General features: G+C 37.2%; 1 protein-coding gene across 1 annotated transcript; it reads right to left on the reverse strand.

Annotated features, from left to right (window-relative positions):
* Positions 1 to 146: 146 nt before the first annotated feature.
* si:dkey-16l2.16 (ras-related protein Rab-35) lies at positions 147 to 15921 on the reverse strand. Its single transcript, XM_033971610.2, is given in 7 exon segments — positions 147 to 3069; positions 4584 to 4708; positions 6434 to 6558; positions 7314 to 7437; positions 8582 to 8652; positions 11590 to 12143; positions 15714 to 15921. Coding segments are annotated over 6 exon segments (651 nt in total). The 5' UTR covers positions 11646 to 12143; positions 15714 to 15921; the 3' UTR covers positions 147 to 2919.
* Positions 15922 to 17706: the final 1785 nt, after the last annotated feature.

Genomic DNA, 17706 nt, shown 5'->3' on the forward strand with positions numbered 1-17706 from the left:
ATTACTTTATTTTAACTTAACATTACCAATTATTTATCAGGATTGCCATAAGAAATGCCTTGCCCGAGGACATATTTGTCAGACAGGATTCAAACCAGTTATTGTACTATACAACAATTAACCTTCAGTGTGACATTTGAGACACATTTTTGTTCATACAATCACAGGTTTATTGCTTTGGGTTGGACACAGGCAGCAGTGGTTTAGTTCAACACAAGGCTCATTATCATTGGCACAAAGTTATAACTCACAATCGAAATACAGTCTAGTGGATTTGACAGTTTTGTTAAGAGACAAATGTGGGATTTAAGACACACAAACACATGTTAAAGGTACACTAAGTAACTTTACTGATGTAGGTTCTGTCACCTGCCTGTCTCCATGAGGATGTTAATGCTATGAGTGGGTCTCCTTTCCACAGATCTGGCCTGTGCCTTGTGGCATCAACTACTTGTGGAAATTCTTCGCAAATTATTAACTCCATGGAGACAAAGTAGGTGATGGACCCTCTACCAGAAAAGTTACACTGCACCTCAAAATTGGAGCCTGGGTCAATGTAATAAACTGCATTTTGGGATAAATATTTGGACACTGCAAAAAAGTATCTCAAAATAATTATATTTTTGAATACAGTAGTTCTGATAGTTACATAATTTGACTCTTTTCTAATTTTAAGACAAACTGCTTCAGAATATTTTGTTTGCCTTTTTTTTCCCTCCTTTGGCAGATAAATCTTTGAAATCAGTCAAATAACCAAGTTAAATCAACGTAACCACATTTAAGATACACTGTGACTTTTCTAGTGGGTGATCTGCTCGTCTCATGCAAATGTCATTGCTGAAATGTTCCACAGCTTTGCATTAAACTTGACTCTTTGGAGATGCCACCAGGCCAAGTTGGAGTTTAGATCTATGGAAAGATAAAACAACTCACAGTAAGTGTGCTTTAATTCCAATACAACTTTGACATTATAGCAATTGTAATTTAATGATTAATGCAATACTGTGGAACTTTAGGCAATGCAATGAAATCTCGATGGAGACAAGCATGTGATGGACCTTTCACAAAGTTTACAGGGTGTATCTTTAAGTGAATAAATATAAAAATCGAGATTAATACTTTGAGTCATTTGAAGCAAATTTCTCAATTTTATTTTTATGTACTGCTAGAATTAAACAGATTTAACCCTTTGGTATCCTTTCTGTGGTTACGAGAGCGGTTAAAGTGCATATGACAGGTTAGACTACTAATTTGATTAAAAAAATTTATTTTTGTTGGAAGTTTGTAATTTGGATAGACACTGGCAGCAGACATGACATGCATAGAGGTAATAGGCACTGTGCAAAGCAGCATGCTAGCTCACTCTCAAAGCTAAAAGTCACTTATTAAAAATTAAAATAAAAACTACCAAATTATTTTTATATTTAGAATATTTCAGTTTGTGGCGTTTTAATATCTTATGCCTCAAAATTAGCATAAGTACTGAGACAAGTGTCTTGAAGTGTATTCATTTTACTTGTGTAGATTTTAACATGTCAGTGACATCCACTCACAGCTCTCGGTCTACTGCCTAATCTTTAAATATTTATTCATTTTAGCATGACTGCAAAAACCTTAGATAAAACTGGACATGAAGTAGTGACGTAACAGTGAGGTAGTTGGGCGCTGTTGTGCACAGAACATATTCTATAATTGTTACCTAGCAACCATACTATAAACAAGGGCCAAAACTTGTTTAAATTGCTCAACAGTTATTTATTTGTATAAATTTTGTTAAATGAATGCTGAATGTACCAGAAAAATGCCTGCCTTGCGTGTAAATTGTCCCTGCATTTTGGCTGGATTGTTTGGTGTTGATGTAGGGAGAAGATTTCTGTTTAGAACCTGCCACTCAAGTGATGTGTACCTGTGGTAAATATATCAGTTTTACAGGTACCCACCAAACCAAGTAATAGTTAGGAAAAACCTGTCATATGCACTTCAACTGAATCAAATGGTAAAAAAGATTTTATTAAATTAAAATCTATGTAAACAAAGAGAAATGACAAAAACAGACTGGTCCTTTGGCACTGCCTTGATCCTTGAAACTCTGAGATCTAGTCCAGGTGAGGTGCTGCTTTAGTCCGGGTTTGAGTCAGGTCGAGTCCCGAGTTAGTTCCAGTTTTTTCCCAGTGCAGGTCTTCATTAACACTCCATTATTCCTAATAGCAGTGGACACAGGGATTTCTTGGGTTTTTCTGTAAATCATGGACAGTTTGTAGACTGCTTCCAAGACCTTATCGAAAACATCCCATGTTCTAAGAGCAAAAAAAAATAAATCTAGCCCTCAGCAGCGTTTCATGCCTCCCTTAGTGCTAGTCTTTATCCTGTTCCGAGTCCCAGCCTTAGTCTGTGTCAAGACTCAGATCTTGTCTTGTTTCAGTCCTGTTACAGACCTAGGTCTTGGTCCCAGTCCCGGTCTTAGTCCTGGCCCAGAGCCCAGACTTCGCAACACTTCCTGCCTCCCTTTCTTCGGTCCCTCTGTATGCTGTTGTATACGATGTTTCTCGTGCTCCAGTCTTGATCCTGGTCTCAGTCCTGGTCTAGACCCAGGTCTTGGTTTCAGTCCCGGTCCTGGTCTAGACCTGGTTCTTGGCCCGGACTTCAGCAGCACTTCTGGCCTCCCTTTCTCTGGTCCCAGTCTCTCTGTGCATGGATATTTACATGCTCCAGTCTTAGGATCTTAGTCACGGTCTTGATCCCGTTCTTAGTCCTAATCTAGAACCAGATCTCGACTCGGACTTCACCAGCACTTTTTCCCTCTCTTCCTCCGGTCCCAGTCCCTCTGTGCACTGATGTTTGCGGTGTTTCTTGTGCTCCAGTCTTAGGGTATTAGTCTTGGTCTTAGTCTTGGTCTAGACCCAGATCTCAGCTTGGACTTCAGCAGCACTTTTTCCCTCTCTTCCTCCGGTCTCGGTCCCTCTGTGCACCTATATTCACGGTGTCTCTCTCCCTCTCGCGCTCTCTCTCTGCTCGGTTCTGACTCTGGATTTTTGCCCGAAGAACCATGTGAGTGAACTCCATAAACATCTGCACAGGATAGAAGAGCCAATAAGAAAAATATAATCTTTTTACTTACTAAAACTGCAATATTATTGTATTCCTTTGTCTCAATATAATCACAAAAATCACAGTATTGGCCAATTGATACTTTGCAGTGACATCACACTGAGGGTGACATGTTTGTCTACAGCAGAAAGTTCAGCAGTTACCATGGTGACATAATGCACACTTTAGCAAACACAGCCAAATAAATGTTTTAAGACTGAAAACTCAAAAACAAAAAATACAGAATGGATTTAAAAAACAAATTTTTGTGATCCTGCAATCAATTAGAGCGTTCATCGTCCTGACTCACTGAAAAACTGTTGGCTAATGCTAGCTAGCCTGTGACATATTTTATGTCAGAGGGATATTTCACAGCACAAATCAGCTCACCATTTGTATTTCCAAGTCAGTCAGCTTTCTGGTCAGATTGGGTTATAGCAAAACCCAGATTAAAGTCTAACTGAGTAACCAAGCTGGAGACAGCAGTGCCTACAGTTAGCCTCACACTCCCAGGAATGTTGATGTGCTGCAAAGTATCAATACTGTGTCCATGTCACGAGGAACTAAATACATTGCAATAGAGCCAAGATTCTTTAAATACCTACAATCTGGCTTTTTAAATTTTCAATTTTCAAAAATTAAATTTCTGTCATAGTTAAATATGTTGTCCTATTTAGCCTCATTTTAGTCTTTAGTCTCTGATAATTTACTAGTCAAAATAAATCAAAAGGGGAATTCTTCAAGTTTTACTTCAAGTTCATTTCAACTGTGCCAGAGGTATATTAAAGTACTGAAATAATACTATATCATGATCATACTCAGCATGTTATCAAATTACATTTTTCAACCGTGCTATGCAGTGTAAATTAATTTAGCAGTAGTGATGCGACATTTATTCATTGCACACTACAACAGTTCTAATCAGAGATCAACCAGTATGGGTTTTTACCACACCCATACCAGTTGTTCAGAATCTTGAGAATCTGATGGCTGATAAGCTTTGCTGATATTTTTGGGCCAATATATGTAGGGCCAGTTTTGAATGTTTTCAGCAAATTATTTCATTTCAATTAACTAAAAATTTACATTTTTACCATAAACCTTTAACAGAGCTGTGCAGTCATGTTTTGTGCAGTGATCCATTGGCATTTAAATGTTAAAATAAAGCATTATGCATATTCTTTAGGCAGCAGATCAGCCAAAACAAAATATCGGCCAGTGCTGTAGATTTAAAGCCAATACTCTAAAAAGTGCAAATATCAGTGAACCGATATATCGGTCTAGCTCTAGTTCTAAGTAATCAAATCGATTCATTATTATCCCCATTCTTTTTTTTAAACCAATACATTTTACTCTGACTATTTGGGTGACTACTTTTTCTTGGGTAATATAATGTTAATTAATTCTAATTACACTTTCGGCTCCTCTCTGTATATTGCACAACTTTCATATGAACTTATATTCTAAAGATATTTGTAATAGTATAGGAAAAGTACCTCCTCCACATTGATGTTTTCTTTGGCACTGGTCTCAAATACACGCACACCAACAGATTCACCAAACCTCACCGCGTCCTGCGTTTCCACCTTCTTCCTGGAAGGGTCGTCGTTCTTGTTTCCCACTGAGAGTAAGAGGAAGGGTTTAAAAATAAAACAACAAATGAAAAAAGTATGGTATGATATCAGTAAATTAGCTCAACTGTTAATAAACTAAAGGGGGCATTTCTCCATTTGCATCAGTATGTTTTTCTCACATAAAAAGAGTTAAACAAAGACATTGCTACTACTTAAAAAAAACTTTTCTGGTTGAAGGTTTGTTGCTTGCTTGTCTCCATGGTGATATTTCTTTGCCTCAAACGTTCCACAGTATGGCATTTCCATGTAGAGAAGCAGATGGCGAATGGCGATGACACAGTAAGAATGCATGTATTTTTGAGCAATGAAAACACCAGTAATTGAATGAAATTTAAATTTTTATATATATATATATATATATATATATATATATAGGGAGATTTCATTAAGCCACCTCTTCATGTATACAAATACACACACACTTACATACCTACCTAGATGACCTCCAACTAGTGTTACATAGTGCACTTTAAAGCACTTTCTTTTTCTCATACAGATAGATGTTTAAAACCAATTCAATTACAATTTTCTTATTTAAAAAGAAAAAAGGCTTTTACTATTCATGACATGCTACAAAACTTAAAATAAATTTTACTTTGTTTTGAATGTCACAGATTAAAATTCTGTCAGTAAAAGCATGTGGTTTGGAGCAGAGTTCAGACTTTGGACAGATGATCGGCTGTAGAACTTTCCATTGAAAAGATCCAGGCTGATCACTGACCATTTGAAACGGCTCTATATTCGATTCAAATTGTGCCAACTACACAGCCTACTACTTCTATGTAAATAAACCTTACCTACAAAAAGGAATTTGCACTATTTCTGACTGATAACCAACACAAAGGTACTTGTGTTTATCATTCACTGGTATTTTCATAAGAAATCTCTTTTCCCTGATAATTTCTATTAGTGACAAAGTCCATTCTCCTGCTTTATTTATCCAACCACATCACAACATCTGCAGATTAACTACAGACATTTAACTTGCCTCCATCTCAGTTAAGTGAATCTAAATGGGACTTCTCTGGCATATATTTTGATTTGATATATATGTAATCAAATCAGTTCACTGTGCACATGTCTAGGAGCCTTCACATTTGAGAATTGAAATCTGAACTGTTAAACTAATAAAAGCCTCTCATGCCTGTAGAAATATATGCAGGGTTAACAGGTTTTTACTGCTACAAGCCCCAGTGGAAAGGAAACTAAATCTATCAAATAATATGATTTGCTTTTGGTTTTGATTAATTGTTCAGCCTTAGTTGAAGTTTAATCCCCTTCTGGTCACCATGGAGATTGTATTACTTTCCCTCATTAATGTTCCACAGCATGGCATTAAACTTCTCCATCTCCATGGAGACAAGAAGGTGACGCCGCAGGCCAAGTTACATCTGTGGTGAGGTCAAAGTAGGTCACGTTTGTTGTTTTTTTTTTAAAAACACCTGCATACATGCAAGATGGATAGGTATAATGTCATATTGGAAAACATTCCAGGCAAAGCTCCTGACCAGAGTCCCGACTTAGACCCAGCAGCACTTCTTGCCTCTCTCCCATCTTGGTCTAGGCCCCTGGTCTCTAATCCTGGTCTAGACCCAGATCTGATGAGGTTTAATGTCATACTGTGGAACATTCCAGGCAAAGCAATAAGATCTCCATGGTGGCAGACCCCCCATCAGAAGAGTTTAATAGTGCACCTTTGAAAATCTACTCACCCAGGATCTTGCAGACATTGTCACAGTTTTGGGAGATTTCGTTGAGCCACCTCTTCACGTTCACAAACGACTCTGGGTTTGTCACATCATAAACGATGATCACTCCGTGTGTGTTTCTGTAGTAACTGAAAACGTAAAAAGAAAAAATAAAGTTAAGTCAATTTTTTTTTTTAAATAACAATGCAATTTTTGGGTGATTTTGGTGAAATCTACCAACCAGTGGGTCAGTTATGAAATTACTACCAAGGTTAGGACAGACAAAAATAGCTGACATGGGTCTAAAACTTGGGTGCCCTACACTTTAAACCAGGATTATATCTGCACTAGTGTTGTCACAATACTAACATTTAAAATTAAATTTTGATACTAAGGAAAAGTCCAAATACTCAATAGCAATTTTGATAACACAGGATAACTTTTGTATTATAAATCAGAAACATTCTAAAACTATTCAGAAAATGTACTTTGTCTCATTTATGCATTTTTTCAGTATCAATAGAAGTGAGTATCTTTTTTCCATAATAGTTATAGCATTGATTAATATCTGGGTATTAATGGATTTGATAACCCTAAATGAGACTAAAGATAAATTGTGATTGTGTGGTCAGAGTTTGGTCTTTCTTTAATCCTAACAAAAAGGGTCTAGAAATAAAACAGACTTTGGTTTGACATGGACTAACCAAAACTACATAAGGACTATACCAGACCAAACCAGGACTAAGACTAAACCAAAGACCAATCATCTCCAGTTTGACCAACCAGATCTATACCAGAATGCAGTGAAGACTAAACAGACCCCTGACCTCCACTAGTACCAGTCCCATATTTTGAGTATCACTGTTGTATTATGTCATATAAAATTCTAATTGTTGTTATTTACGTAGAGGTGATGGTCCTGAAACGCTCCTGTCCGGCTGTGTCCCAGATCTGCAGTTTGACTCTCTCTCCGTTTACGTCTACCGTCCGGATCTTAAAGTCCACCCCGATCGTCGTGATGTAACTGCCTGGAACGATAAAAGTTAAATCTAATAACTATTTTAAAAGATATTACACCAGGGACCAAAACCAGAGACCAAACCAAGAATCAAATTGGACAGACATGCGGTACTGCGGTAATGCGGTGAGCCGGGGGACTCAAACCGGGAGGGACTACGCCTGGCACTACGCCAGGGACTACGCCAGGGGCAAAGAAGTTGGTGGCATTGCAAATTATTGTTGTGTCCTTTAGAGAACTTTTTTTGTTAATTTTATGCAGGGTCTTTGTAATAAAATGCAATGTTTTGTGTACATTTGTAACGCATTAATCAGGTTGTTTGTTGTTTTACAGATCATGTGAATCTGACTTGCATCCTGTTATGGCTCTGCTCTGTAGTGTTTTGGTTTAGGGTGGTGGAGGTTGGCAGGTACTCTCTTTTTGTCTCTATAAAAAAATCTACAGCCTTTGAAATCTCTTCAAACAAGTCCAGGCAGATCACAGCTGATTTCCTTGTCTAGCTGAACTTGGTGAACATTTTTTACATTCTACAACAACCAGAAAACATTTTGTCAGAACTTATTAGACGGAGGCTGAGCAATATGGAGAAAAAAGTGTATTTATTTGAAGAACAAAGGCACACAGAAGGAAAAAGGAGTATAACCAAGTAAAAGAGGCCAATAGTGTTGCCAATAGTGTTACGATACTAAAATTTCAAACTCAACTGCGATACTAAGGGAATAGACTTGATACTCAATACTGATACCACAGAAACAAAAACACAGAATGTGATTTTCAACATTAAATAGTAGTACTTTCTTTTATATTATTATGAATTATTATTATATCATCTGTGTAGTCTCTCAGTCGTCCAGGTACTTTCCATAGTGGTCTATGGTCATATACTATTCTATGTGGTCTTATACTAAAGCTATTCAGGAAACTTATTTCTATACTGTAAATGCGACTATTTTAGTACCGATACCAACTTAAAATGAGTATCTAGTTTTGACACTAGTTTTAGCATTGATTAGCATCTGATTTTCTTTTGACAACCCTAATATATTGTACAGTAGTGTAAATAATTAAGCTGGAGTTATACAGACATACAATTTTGTAATTTTCCACTTTATTAAAACATTAACTTAAATTATATAAAGTAAAATTAAACTCACCAGAGAAAGAGTTGTCTGCAAAGCGAAGAAGGAGGCTGCTTTTTCCCACATCTGAAAAAAGGAGAAATTAACTTATGAAACAAAGTGAAGCTAAGCCAAAGAAAACATAAATCTGAAGGTTTACAAAGCCATGCTTAAACTATTTATGCATTAACGGCAAGTCAAGCACACTGCCAAACACTATTAGACCCATTCACTAGGGCTGAATGATAGTGGTTTGTGTTTTAGTTGTAGAGTTCTATTGAGAGTTCACTAATGTAAACGGCCCAGTCAGTGCGAAAGCCAAGTTATAATTCACACAGCAATGAAGGGTCTCACTTATCCACTTGATCCAACTCAAAAAATATATTAAATTATATTTGGGTAGTCAAGGCAAGTCAACACTAAATGTGAAACGTGAGAAAACTGGATCAGAAGCTGCAGGGGACTCGGGAGGAGAGCCGTGAAACATAAGAATATTCACAATAGGAGGAAACTCAGCCTAAGTAACTGCAGGGAATACAGCTCTGTCATTTAACTGCAGTACTGTGAGAGACTGTGGCTAATGTCTAATTGACATTTATCTGACAAATATTGTTTTGACTTGAGCATTGCATTTGGAAATCAAAATAAAATTAACAGTGCACAGTTGAAACACGTCCGGGAGCATTAACTTTTGAGAGAAGACTGAATTGTTTAGTTTGTCAGTTCAGATTTCAATGATGAGAAGAGCTGTATCTAAGATTTCAATTTAAAATTTCATAAATGTAACCCAACTGGGACCCCAGATATAATGCTAAACTTGTTCAAATGAAATATACATTTTACTGGTAACAATTGTAATAATGATTTATTCTTAGTTACAAAGAGGTTGAACATAATGTCCATTTATTTATGAGTTGTTTTTTTTTCCTCAAGACAATTATCCAATCAGAAAGCAGAAAGAGCCTCATGCACAAGTCTTTTATATGGATTGCCAGTTTCAACCTTTCTGATCTGAATCGTAACTGCCTAAATCCCAGCACTTCCAGCCAATCATTAATCAGTGCTGGTGCAGCCTCTGCAGCTCAGTGAGTGAATTCTGGAGGTTCTGCACATTCATGTGAGGCATGGCCTGTCCATATACTGAGAACGAGAAGAACTTGTATGTGTTCTCTATCTGGAGATTAAGGCTCTGGCAACCCAGGATCAGTTGTGACAGTTGTGACCTTTTGAAAACTGTAAGAGTGCATTAGTAATTCCATTAATTGAATAAAAATGAAAAGAACCCATATTTGTTATGCCTAAATATTTCTAATCCATCACATCACATATCTCCTTGATTTATCACTTGTATAAAAAAAAACAATGTCCCTCAAGTCATTTGTCCGTTTATATTTCCAGTGGGAAAACACCAGTTAACAGACGCGTCACAGATCTAATCCTTTAGTTTACTTTAGGCCTGTGAAAATGTGACTTCTGATTCTATTAGAGTCCAGAGCTTTCTGTCCAACTGTCACATTTAGACACACTTCTATAAAAAGCTCTTTTCTGGTCAAATGACTGCTCCATTTTCTGTGACTTTCTTCTATTTTTATATGTTCATAGCCACATTGTGAAACACATTTGTCATATATTTCTGACAGACAACCCATCCAAAATCACAATTTGAATTGTAACAATGAGCAAATAATAAAAGCAGTTATTATATAAAATTAGGTCCTGTATCCAATTCTGTCATGTATTTGAGCAATATGTGTCTTGCTCCAGTACAGATATATTGCATAACCAGCTCTTGAGGTCAAAATAAGTCTGGTGTGTACTGTCTGCATCCAAGTATAAAGTGTTTTATTGTCCAATAATCAGGAAGTGCGCATTAGCCTGCCAGTTGTTGTTAGCCTTATCATGACTGCAAAACTCTGCACTGGTCTCTGACTCAGATAGTTCTGTACAGTGCTTATAAAATTATTGCTATGAATAATTAGGATGCTCTGAATGCATAAGGTAAGTGAGGAATAACTTTGGGCCACTGCAAACTTTAAAATGAACTAGCCGTTTTTCACATGTTTAAGATGGTAAAAATCAGGTACAGCACCTTTAAGGCACACGGTATTGCAAATTCATCCCCTACATTTGACCCATCCTTCAATGCAGAGGTGGAGATGGACAGGAAATAGATGACATTGCAATTACAAAATAATACAACTAACCTGGTATTAGGAGTGCCCAGGGACCCATCTCCAGATTCTGAGCTAGTCTGGGTCCAGGACTACCTTAGCTGGAGGATTTTACCTATTTCGCATGTTTTGGATGGAGTTTACTGTCATCTGTGAGACATAAATGTCCCTGCGTCTCCATGCAGTCTTATTCTGTGCCACCAACCCTGTCTTTTAAACCTCTAAAAAACATGTTCTGAAACACATGGCATTCTTGGATAAGTTTGGCAGCTCAGATTTCAGTCTTCCCTCAACTGTTAATGCTCAATTCACAATATGCTGTTTATATATAAAAATATTTTTGTGTTCAAGAAAATCAGCTGGGTACTCCAGTATTAAAATGTGAAGTACTTGAAATTTGCATAATTCCTTAAGGGTAAATGTAGCAAAGGAAGAGGGATGTTTTTTGTTTGTACATGTCTGCAACTGTCTGAATATGAAAGTGTTTTGTGTTTATTTCATACGGCGGTAGTCGACTAAAGAAATTCTTCATTGACTAAAAAGGAGGCGTGGCAAAAGGGTCAAAACAATTACGCTTCGGTGGTAATCTGACCCAGCTGCATGTAAAGTATGAGTTTAAAGTACTTATCTTCAGCCAACTCACTCACTAACTTTTTTTCTGCAGTTAATAAAATGATTAGTTGATCAATATAGGTTTTGGTCAAATAAAACACCATTGACTGATTCATCAACTAAATGATTAAAGGTCCACAGCACTATAATTTTGTTACCCTTTTTTGTTTTGTGCCATTTTTTTGTTTGTTCAAATATTTTATTACATTTTTATTTTAAATTGTGAAAAAAAATCTAAATAAAAAAATGTTGAGCACTAACTGGAGTCCTCCGATGATCAGCAGTTTGAAGAGATGGTTGTAGTCTTTCCCTGCCATTTGATTCACCACGGTAATCCAGGAATATGTGATTTTCCTTCTCCTTTTCCTTTAATCGATCTCACCAACCCCCGGCACCACAATCTGTCCAAAAATATTCCCAATTTTATTCCCAATCCAACATGGCCGCCGTTCCAGAGAGCAACAGGATTTTAGGGTTTCCAGTGTTGTTAAAGCGCAGAAGGCCTGTCCATTCACAGTCCCATTGTGTGAGGCTAGTTACAGTCCACTTTATACACCCATGACACATCTATGGGGTATTTCCACTACAGCTCATCTGTGCAGTGTGGAACACTGCACAAACGCAGCGAGATCACAAACCAAAGAGTTATGTGATGCGTTCAAAGTGTGTCCGTTTGTTTTTTTTTAAATCTAAACTAGTTCCTATTTTTGGGAGGAGTGGTCACATTTGCAGGGTGGAGGTGATCAGTTCCTCACGTCAAACACACATTGGTTCCTCTTGTGCTGTAACTTCCTTTGGTCCAGTTTTAAAAGAAACTAAACAGAAACAGAAAGAAGAAGCAAAAGTTAGTTTCAAATAACCATTTTTTCATGTATATTTTCTTCAGCAATATATCACTTCTTTGCATGTATGTAATTAAGTCACTTTGAGCTGAGTAGGACAAGCTTCACCTTATGACTTCAGCTGATGGGGCAGAAAGCACCATCCACACCTTTGGAACCCTGAGCCGTGCCAATGCTTCAGTATTGACTTAGAGTAGATGACTTTAGCTCAGGTAGTGCTCTGTGGCTAATGTTCACCATCACATGAGCACTTCCTGTTTTTGTGGAAACTGTTCCTGGTTGGTCACTACTGTTTTGGCCTCCTTTAGTCTGTGTGGCACACATTAAGTTTCTGTGTCACGATTACTGTAATATCTCTGGGGTTGGAAATTAATATTAGTCACAATTTATTTTTTGCTCAGCAATTTCTTATTTCTATATTTTATTATTATTATTATCATTATTAGAAACAAATTTATTTTATGAACATGTTTAGACACACAGTCAAGTGTAATTTTAACACGCGCACACAGAAGTCTATTGATTCCACTATGGTCTGAACTCAAACTGATCAATTAACTTAATTCGCCTTGTACAGGTTACTAAACCTATAGCCATACATTAGTAATTACTTACATTTTAAATCATTGAGGTTACTACTGTACAACTCCCAATTGTCCCATTTTATTTTTATCTTTGTCTAAACAGAGAGATCCCAATGAGACCACCCAGACTCGCTTTTTCATGAGCGCCCTCTTAAAATACAGAGCAGTACAAACAAAACAAACAAAACAAATAACTACATAAGTCCATTTAAAACATTACAAACAAGAGCAGGTGTGATTATAAATGTTTATCACGATTGGCACCAATCTATCCAGTTTTGTATGTCCTTGAAATGTACTCAATTTTGGGACGAAAAATCTAATGCGTTTTACCACATTTCAGTTGTACTGTGGTCAGTTTTTAGATGCATCATGAGATCAATCATGAGATCCTATATTAAAAGTTCAGGCAGTCTACCAAAAAAATACATTTTATACATTGTTGTTCTCTTCTGACAGATAGCAATGGCCAACCTGCTTTTTCATAGTGAACAATGATGGGTTTTAAAGTCATCTGTTATGAAAGGAAGGGCTGAGTGAAATAGTGTTTCTAAACTGACAACCTCACATAACAGCTCTGCATCGCTTGAGAATATACAGATTGCTGTTTAAAACAAATTTAAATATTACACTTTTGACTGATAAAGTTTTGTATAATAGACATAATAGACCTATAATGCTTCTAAAACTGTTTAAAAGTAACTAGTATTCTGAGTAGTATTTTTCATGTATACTTTTTAGTTTTACTTAAGTACAATTTTGTCAGTATTTGCTTACAATTGCGTATATAATTAACAGTACTCCTTCAACCACTGGATGTAATCACAGTTAATTATAATATAAAATCCATCTCCACAGTGGTAGTTTTTTCTACCATTGGTGTGTTGAACATTCAGGTCACATGACTGGGAGCAGGGTGGGTCCAGATAAAGGAGGAAGTTGTATTTGTGACTCAGCTTTAGGAAGAACAGAGCACTACAGCTCCTCAGTCTGAGCAGGTCAGACCTATGGACTCACTGATAAGAAGTGACAGAGGCCAGAGTGCAGGACATGTAATAAGTTCATCAACCTTTTCCAACATTAAGGATGGTTTATATGTTGTTGTTTTTTTTTATTAACAATGTCAGACAGTAATATCTGAGAACTTCACACATTTCGATATCGCTGATATTGAAAATTTAGCCGATATTTTGTTTTGCTCTGCCCCACTCTCTGTGTGCCTTTCCCACTTTTTTCTGCATCTGAGTGGTCTTTTTGAGCAGACTAAATGAATGAAAATATGTATTTTCATTCCAGACAAATATACTTTGTAATCTTTTTTTTTTTTTTTTAAAGCAAGAATTTATGGTGAAGTTTACAAATTAACATAAATTTGGTTCTTGCAATGGATTTTAAAAGCTTAGTATCAGTAAATATAGGTTATCGGCCACAAAAAGGGTCAAATAAATGAAATCTTGGCCTGTGTAGATAAAGAGGCTCAAAGTAATTAATTCATGATTGTTGTTGTTGGGATTTTCTGAATGCGGAGTTTGCATATTCTCCCCATACCCAGAAGTTGGTTTCCTCTAGGTGCTCTGATTCCCTGCATCAACCTAAAGTGTACACATAGTGCTCTAACAAGGATCCTGGCTCAGACCTGGTCCCACTGCTCCTGACAGGTTTAAGTGAGAGACACTGAAGAATGGGTCAAACACAGAGAACACATTGGGAATAACAGTCTCCAATACTACTGTAAACATATAGAGCCAATGAGATGGAACTAGTGCTCTTACATTTGCATTCACTTTCTCATGCTGTTTTCCGTTTTTCTGGGTTTCAGATGTTATTTATAGCCTATAAAGCGGGTCTAGCTGATTGTTAAGATTGAAAGTAGAAGTTGGCATTTAAATCTATATACTTGTTGGTAGCTCTCACAAACCCTTTCTCACATCACTGGTATTCACATGCATTCATTTCTTGCTTTTTCAGACAGAACTTTTTTCAGACTCTTTTTCCTATCAATGAGTTCTCATCCCAAAGTGTCATATAGTGACTCACAAAATTGGTGGTGCTGTTTGACAAAGGCGAGCATTCTCACTTCCTGACTGTTTATTAATAAGTTATTATAGGGTTGGGTGATATGTTTTTTGCACACAGTGGACATTTCAATCAAAGACAGAGCAGTACTAGTCTTTCAAACAGGGAAGAAAATGTGTATCTAATTTAATAGTTTAAATTAGACTGAGTTTTTGCAGTGTGTCTAATTGCACAATTCCTGTTTTGCAAGAAAGAAAAGTCAGGAGTCCATTTTTCACACATCTCAATTATTAAAAAACATGAAAAACACAGGCCCAGCCCTAGGCAATTAGTGCACATCTTTTTTTAACTTCTGGCTTAGTAACAGCACTCTTGTTTAGTGTAATATTATTTGTGGAGCTCTTTACCCTAAACATAACTTCTGCTAACTCAGTAAAAGACTAAAAATCTCTGTTTGGTAAGAGAACATCCCGCAGAGAGACAAACCCGCCATCTGTCTGCTCACCTTGTCTGCCATGACTAAACACAAACTAGAAAACCACATTTCAATTTAAATAAAACGGATAATACTTCTGGTAACTTCTGCTGTACGTGGGTCTACTTATAAGATTAAAAATACCGTGTTTTATTGGGGAAGGCAGCACAATTATTCCACTGATTCAAACATTCCCAGTGCGCGGTGGGCGGTGAAGCACTATCAAAGTTCTTTTGTCAAATACACCACAGCAAAGTCATTGTGGATGGAAACTACAACTACGTCTTAAACTGCCCATAGTTTAAAATTACTAATTAGTCATTACCAACTCGTTAAAAAAATCGGAAACGAAAGCCCAAGCGAAAATCTTAATGACAAGGCCCTTTACGCAGCCCACGCTCCACAGGGAAAACCTTGGCTGTTTTTAGTGGAACTTTATCCCGGTTTGTGCAGAAAAACATGGCTTACTTCGCGTTGTCGTTGCTCTGTCGGTGGCCCGTGTCCGTGGTGAGGCGGTAGGCGCTGGTTTGGTCGCTGTTCAGCCCGCCTCCGCAGCTCTGGATCCCGGGAAGCGGAGTGGAAGTCACAGCGAAACCGACCACACCTGACTGCCCTCCCGCTGAAGATGACCACGCGCTCTGGGCTCTCCTTCTCCATCCGCCGCTGCGTTCAGGGCGCATGGGACACAAGAAAACACAGACCCGGAAACAAGTGTGGCATTAAAGGACCAGGCTGAAAATGGTTTAAAGTGGCATCGTGGAAAAGAAACTAGATACAGATGACTACAGGCCGGCTATAGTCATCTTATCACTATCAGAGTATTTAAATAAATAAACAAATTAACTCAGAAAAAAGAAAATACATACTTTTACTCTTGTTTGAGTAATATATTGTTCTATGTTGAGTAAATCTACTAGTGACAAATCTTTATCTTTATCATATTAAATTATTTGAACACTCATACACTGGCCAAAAAAAAGTCGCCACCAAAAAAATAAAATAAAATAAAATAAAAGGTCACACACTCTAATATTTTGTTGGACCGTCTGACATGACACAAGATTTATTTCCATCCAGTGTTGCATTCATTTTTCTCTTGCATTGATGATGGTAGAATCTGGCCTTCTCCAGCACATCCCAAAGATTCTCAATGGGGTTAAGGTCTGGACTCTGTGGTCGACAATCCATGTGTGAAAATGATGTCTTATGCTCCCTGAACCGCTCTTTCACAATTTGAGCCAGATGAATCCTGGCATTGTCATCTTTGAATATGTCCGTGCAATCAGAGAAGAAAGAATCCATTAATGGAATAACCCAGTCGTTAGTATATTCAGGTGTCAGCTGACCTCATACTTTGAGCACAGACTGTTGCTGAACCTAGACCTGACCGACTGCAGCAACCCCAACCTATATGCTTAGTTAAATCCAGGTGGCAACTTTTTTAGGCCAGGCAGTGTATGATTTAGTTTGTCTCATTTTTGTGTCTGTCCTTTGATTTTGTGCATTATTTATTGTCTAGTCCTTCCAGTGACATTAACTTCAAATTATAAATCAGATGCTATCACTATAAACACTACTACTTCTACTTGAGTAATATTATTTTTGAAGTAACAGTACTCGTGCTTTAGTACAATGTTTGTCAACTCTATCCACCTCTGATAATAATTACCATAAAGACTTGTCTAATAAAGCCTTCAAAGTCCCATTATCAAGCAAAATATGAAATACAAATATACAAATATATAGGCCTAGAGGGAACATATAGGCCTACAGACTGGTTCCAATCGCTCTGGGACAGATAGCAATCTTAAGTGAAGAACAGTGCGCGGAGTGAAGTAAGTACTTCACTTTAAGCTTTGATTATGAGTTTCACTTGGTGCAATAGTTTTACAGAGAGGCCAGTAAGTATGTTGAGGCAACAGGTTCTAAGTTTCCCGAACATGGCCGTCAACAGAAATTTGGAGATCCGGGGCAAGAAGTCTCACATGGCCCTCCTCTAATATAAATTAATTGGAAGAATGTCTAATTCTGGACCCCTAAGACCCGGGGCCCTGACAGCAGACCCCTTTGTTCCCACCCCTGTTGACTCCCCTGTTCCTGAATAACTAAAAAGAAGAATAGTAAGCTAAAATGTACCCAGTTACTAAACAAACTAGGTCTTAAAATGATATAGATGATACAGATACATAGATTCATATTTTATTTTGAAAAGAAAGCAGTGAACCAAATTAATCTGATTCATATCAAACTTTTAGCTGGTGCATTAACACCATCATTACTTAAAGCCACAGTATGTAACTTTATAGGCCAAAAATCGACTACAATAAAATCAAGTTTAATTTTTTATTTTTGGCTATCTTTATTGCTTTGAAAAACTTGCATCCTTACCCTGAATGAGCTTGTGTCTCCACAAACCTGATCCTTTTTTGCTTGTTTCCATGGATATATTATTCCACAGTAC

This window comes from Periophthalmus magnuspinnatus, chromosome 8, assembly GCF_009829125.3.
Source record: "Periophthalmus magnuspinnatus isolate fPerMag1 chromosome 8, fPerMag1.2.pri, whole genome shotgun sequence".
Lineage (NCBI taxonomy): Eukaryota > Metazoa > Chordata > Actinopteri > Gobiiformes > Gobiidae > Periophthalmus > Periophthalmus magnuspinnatus.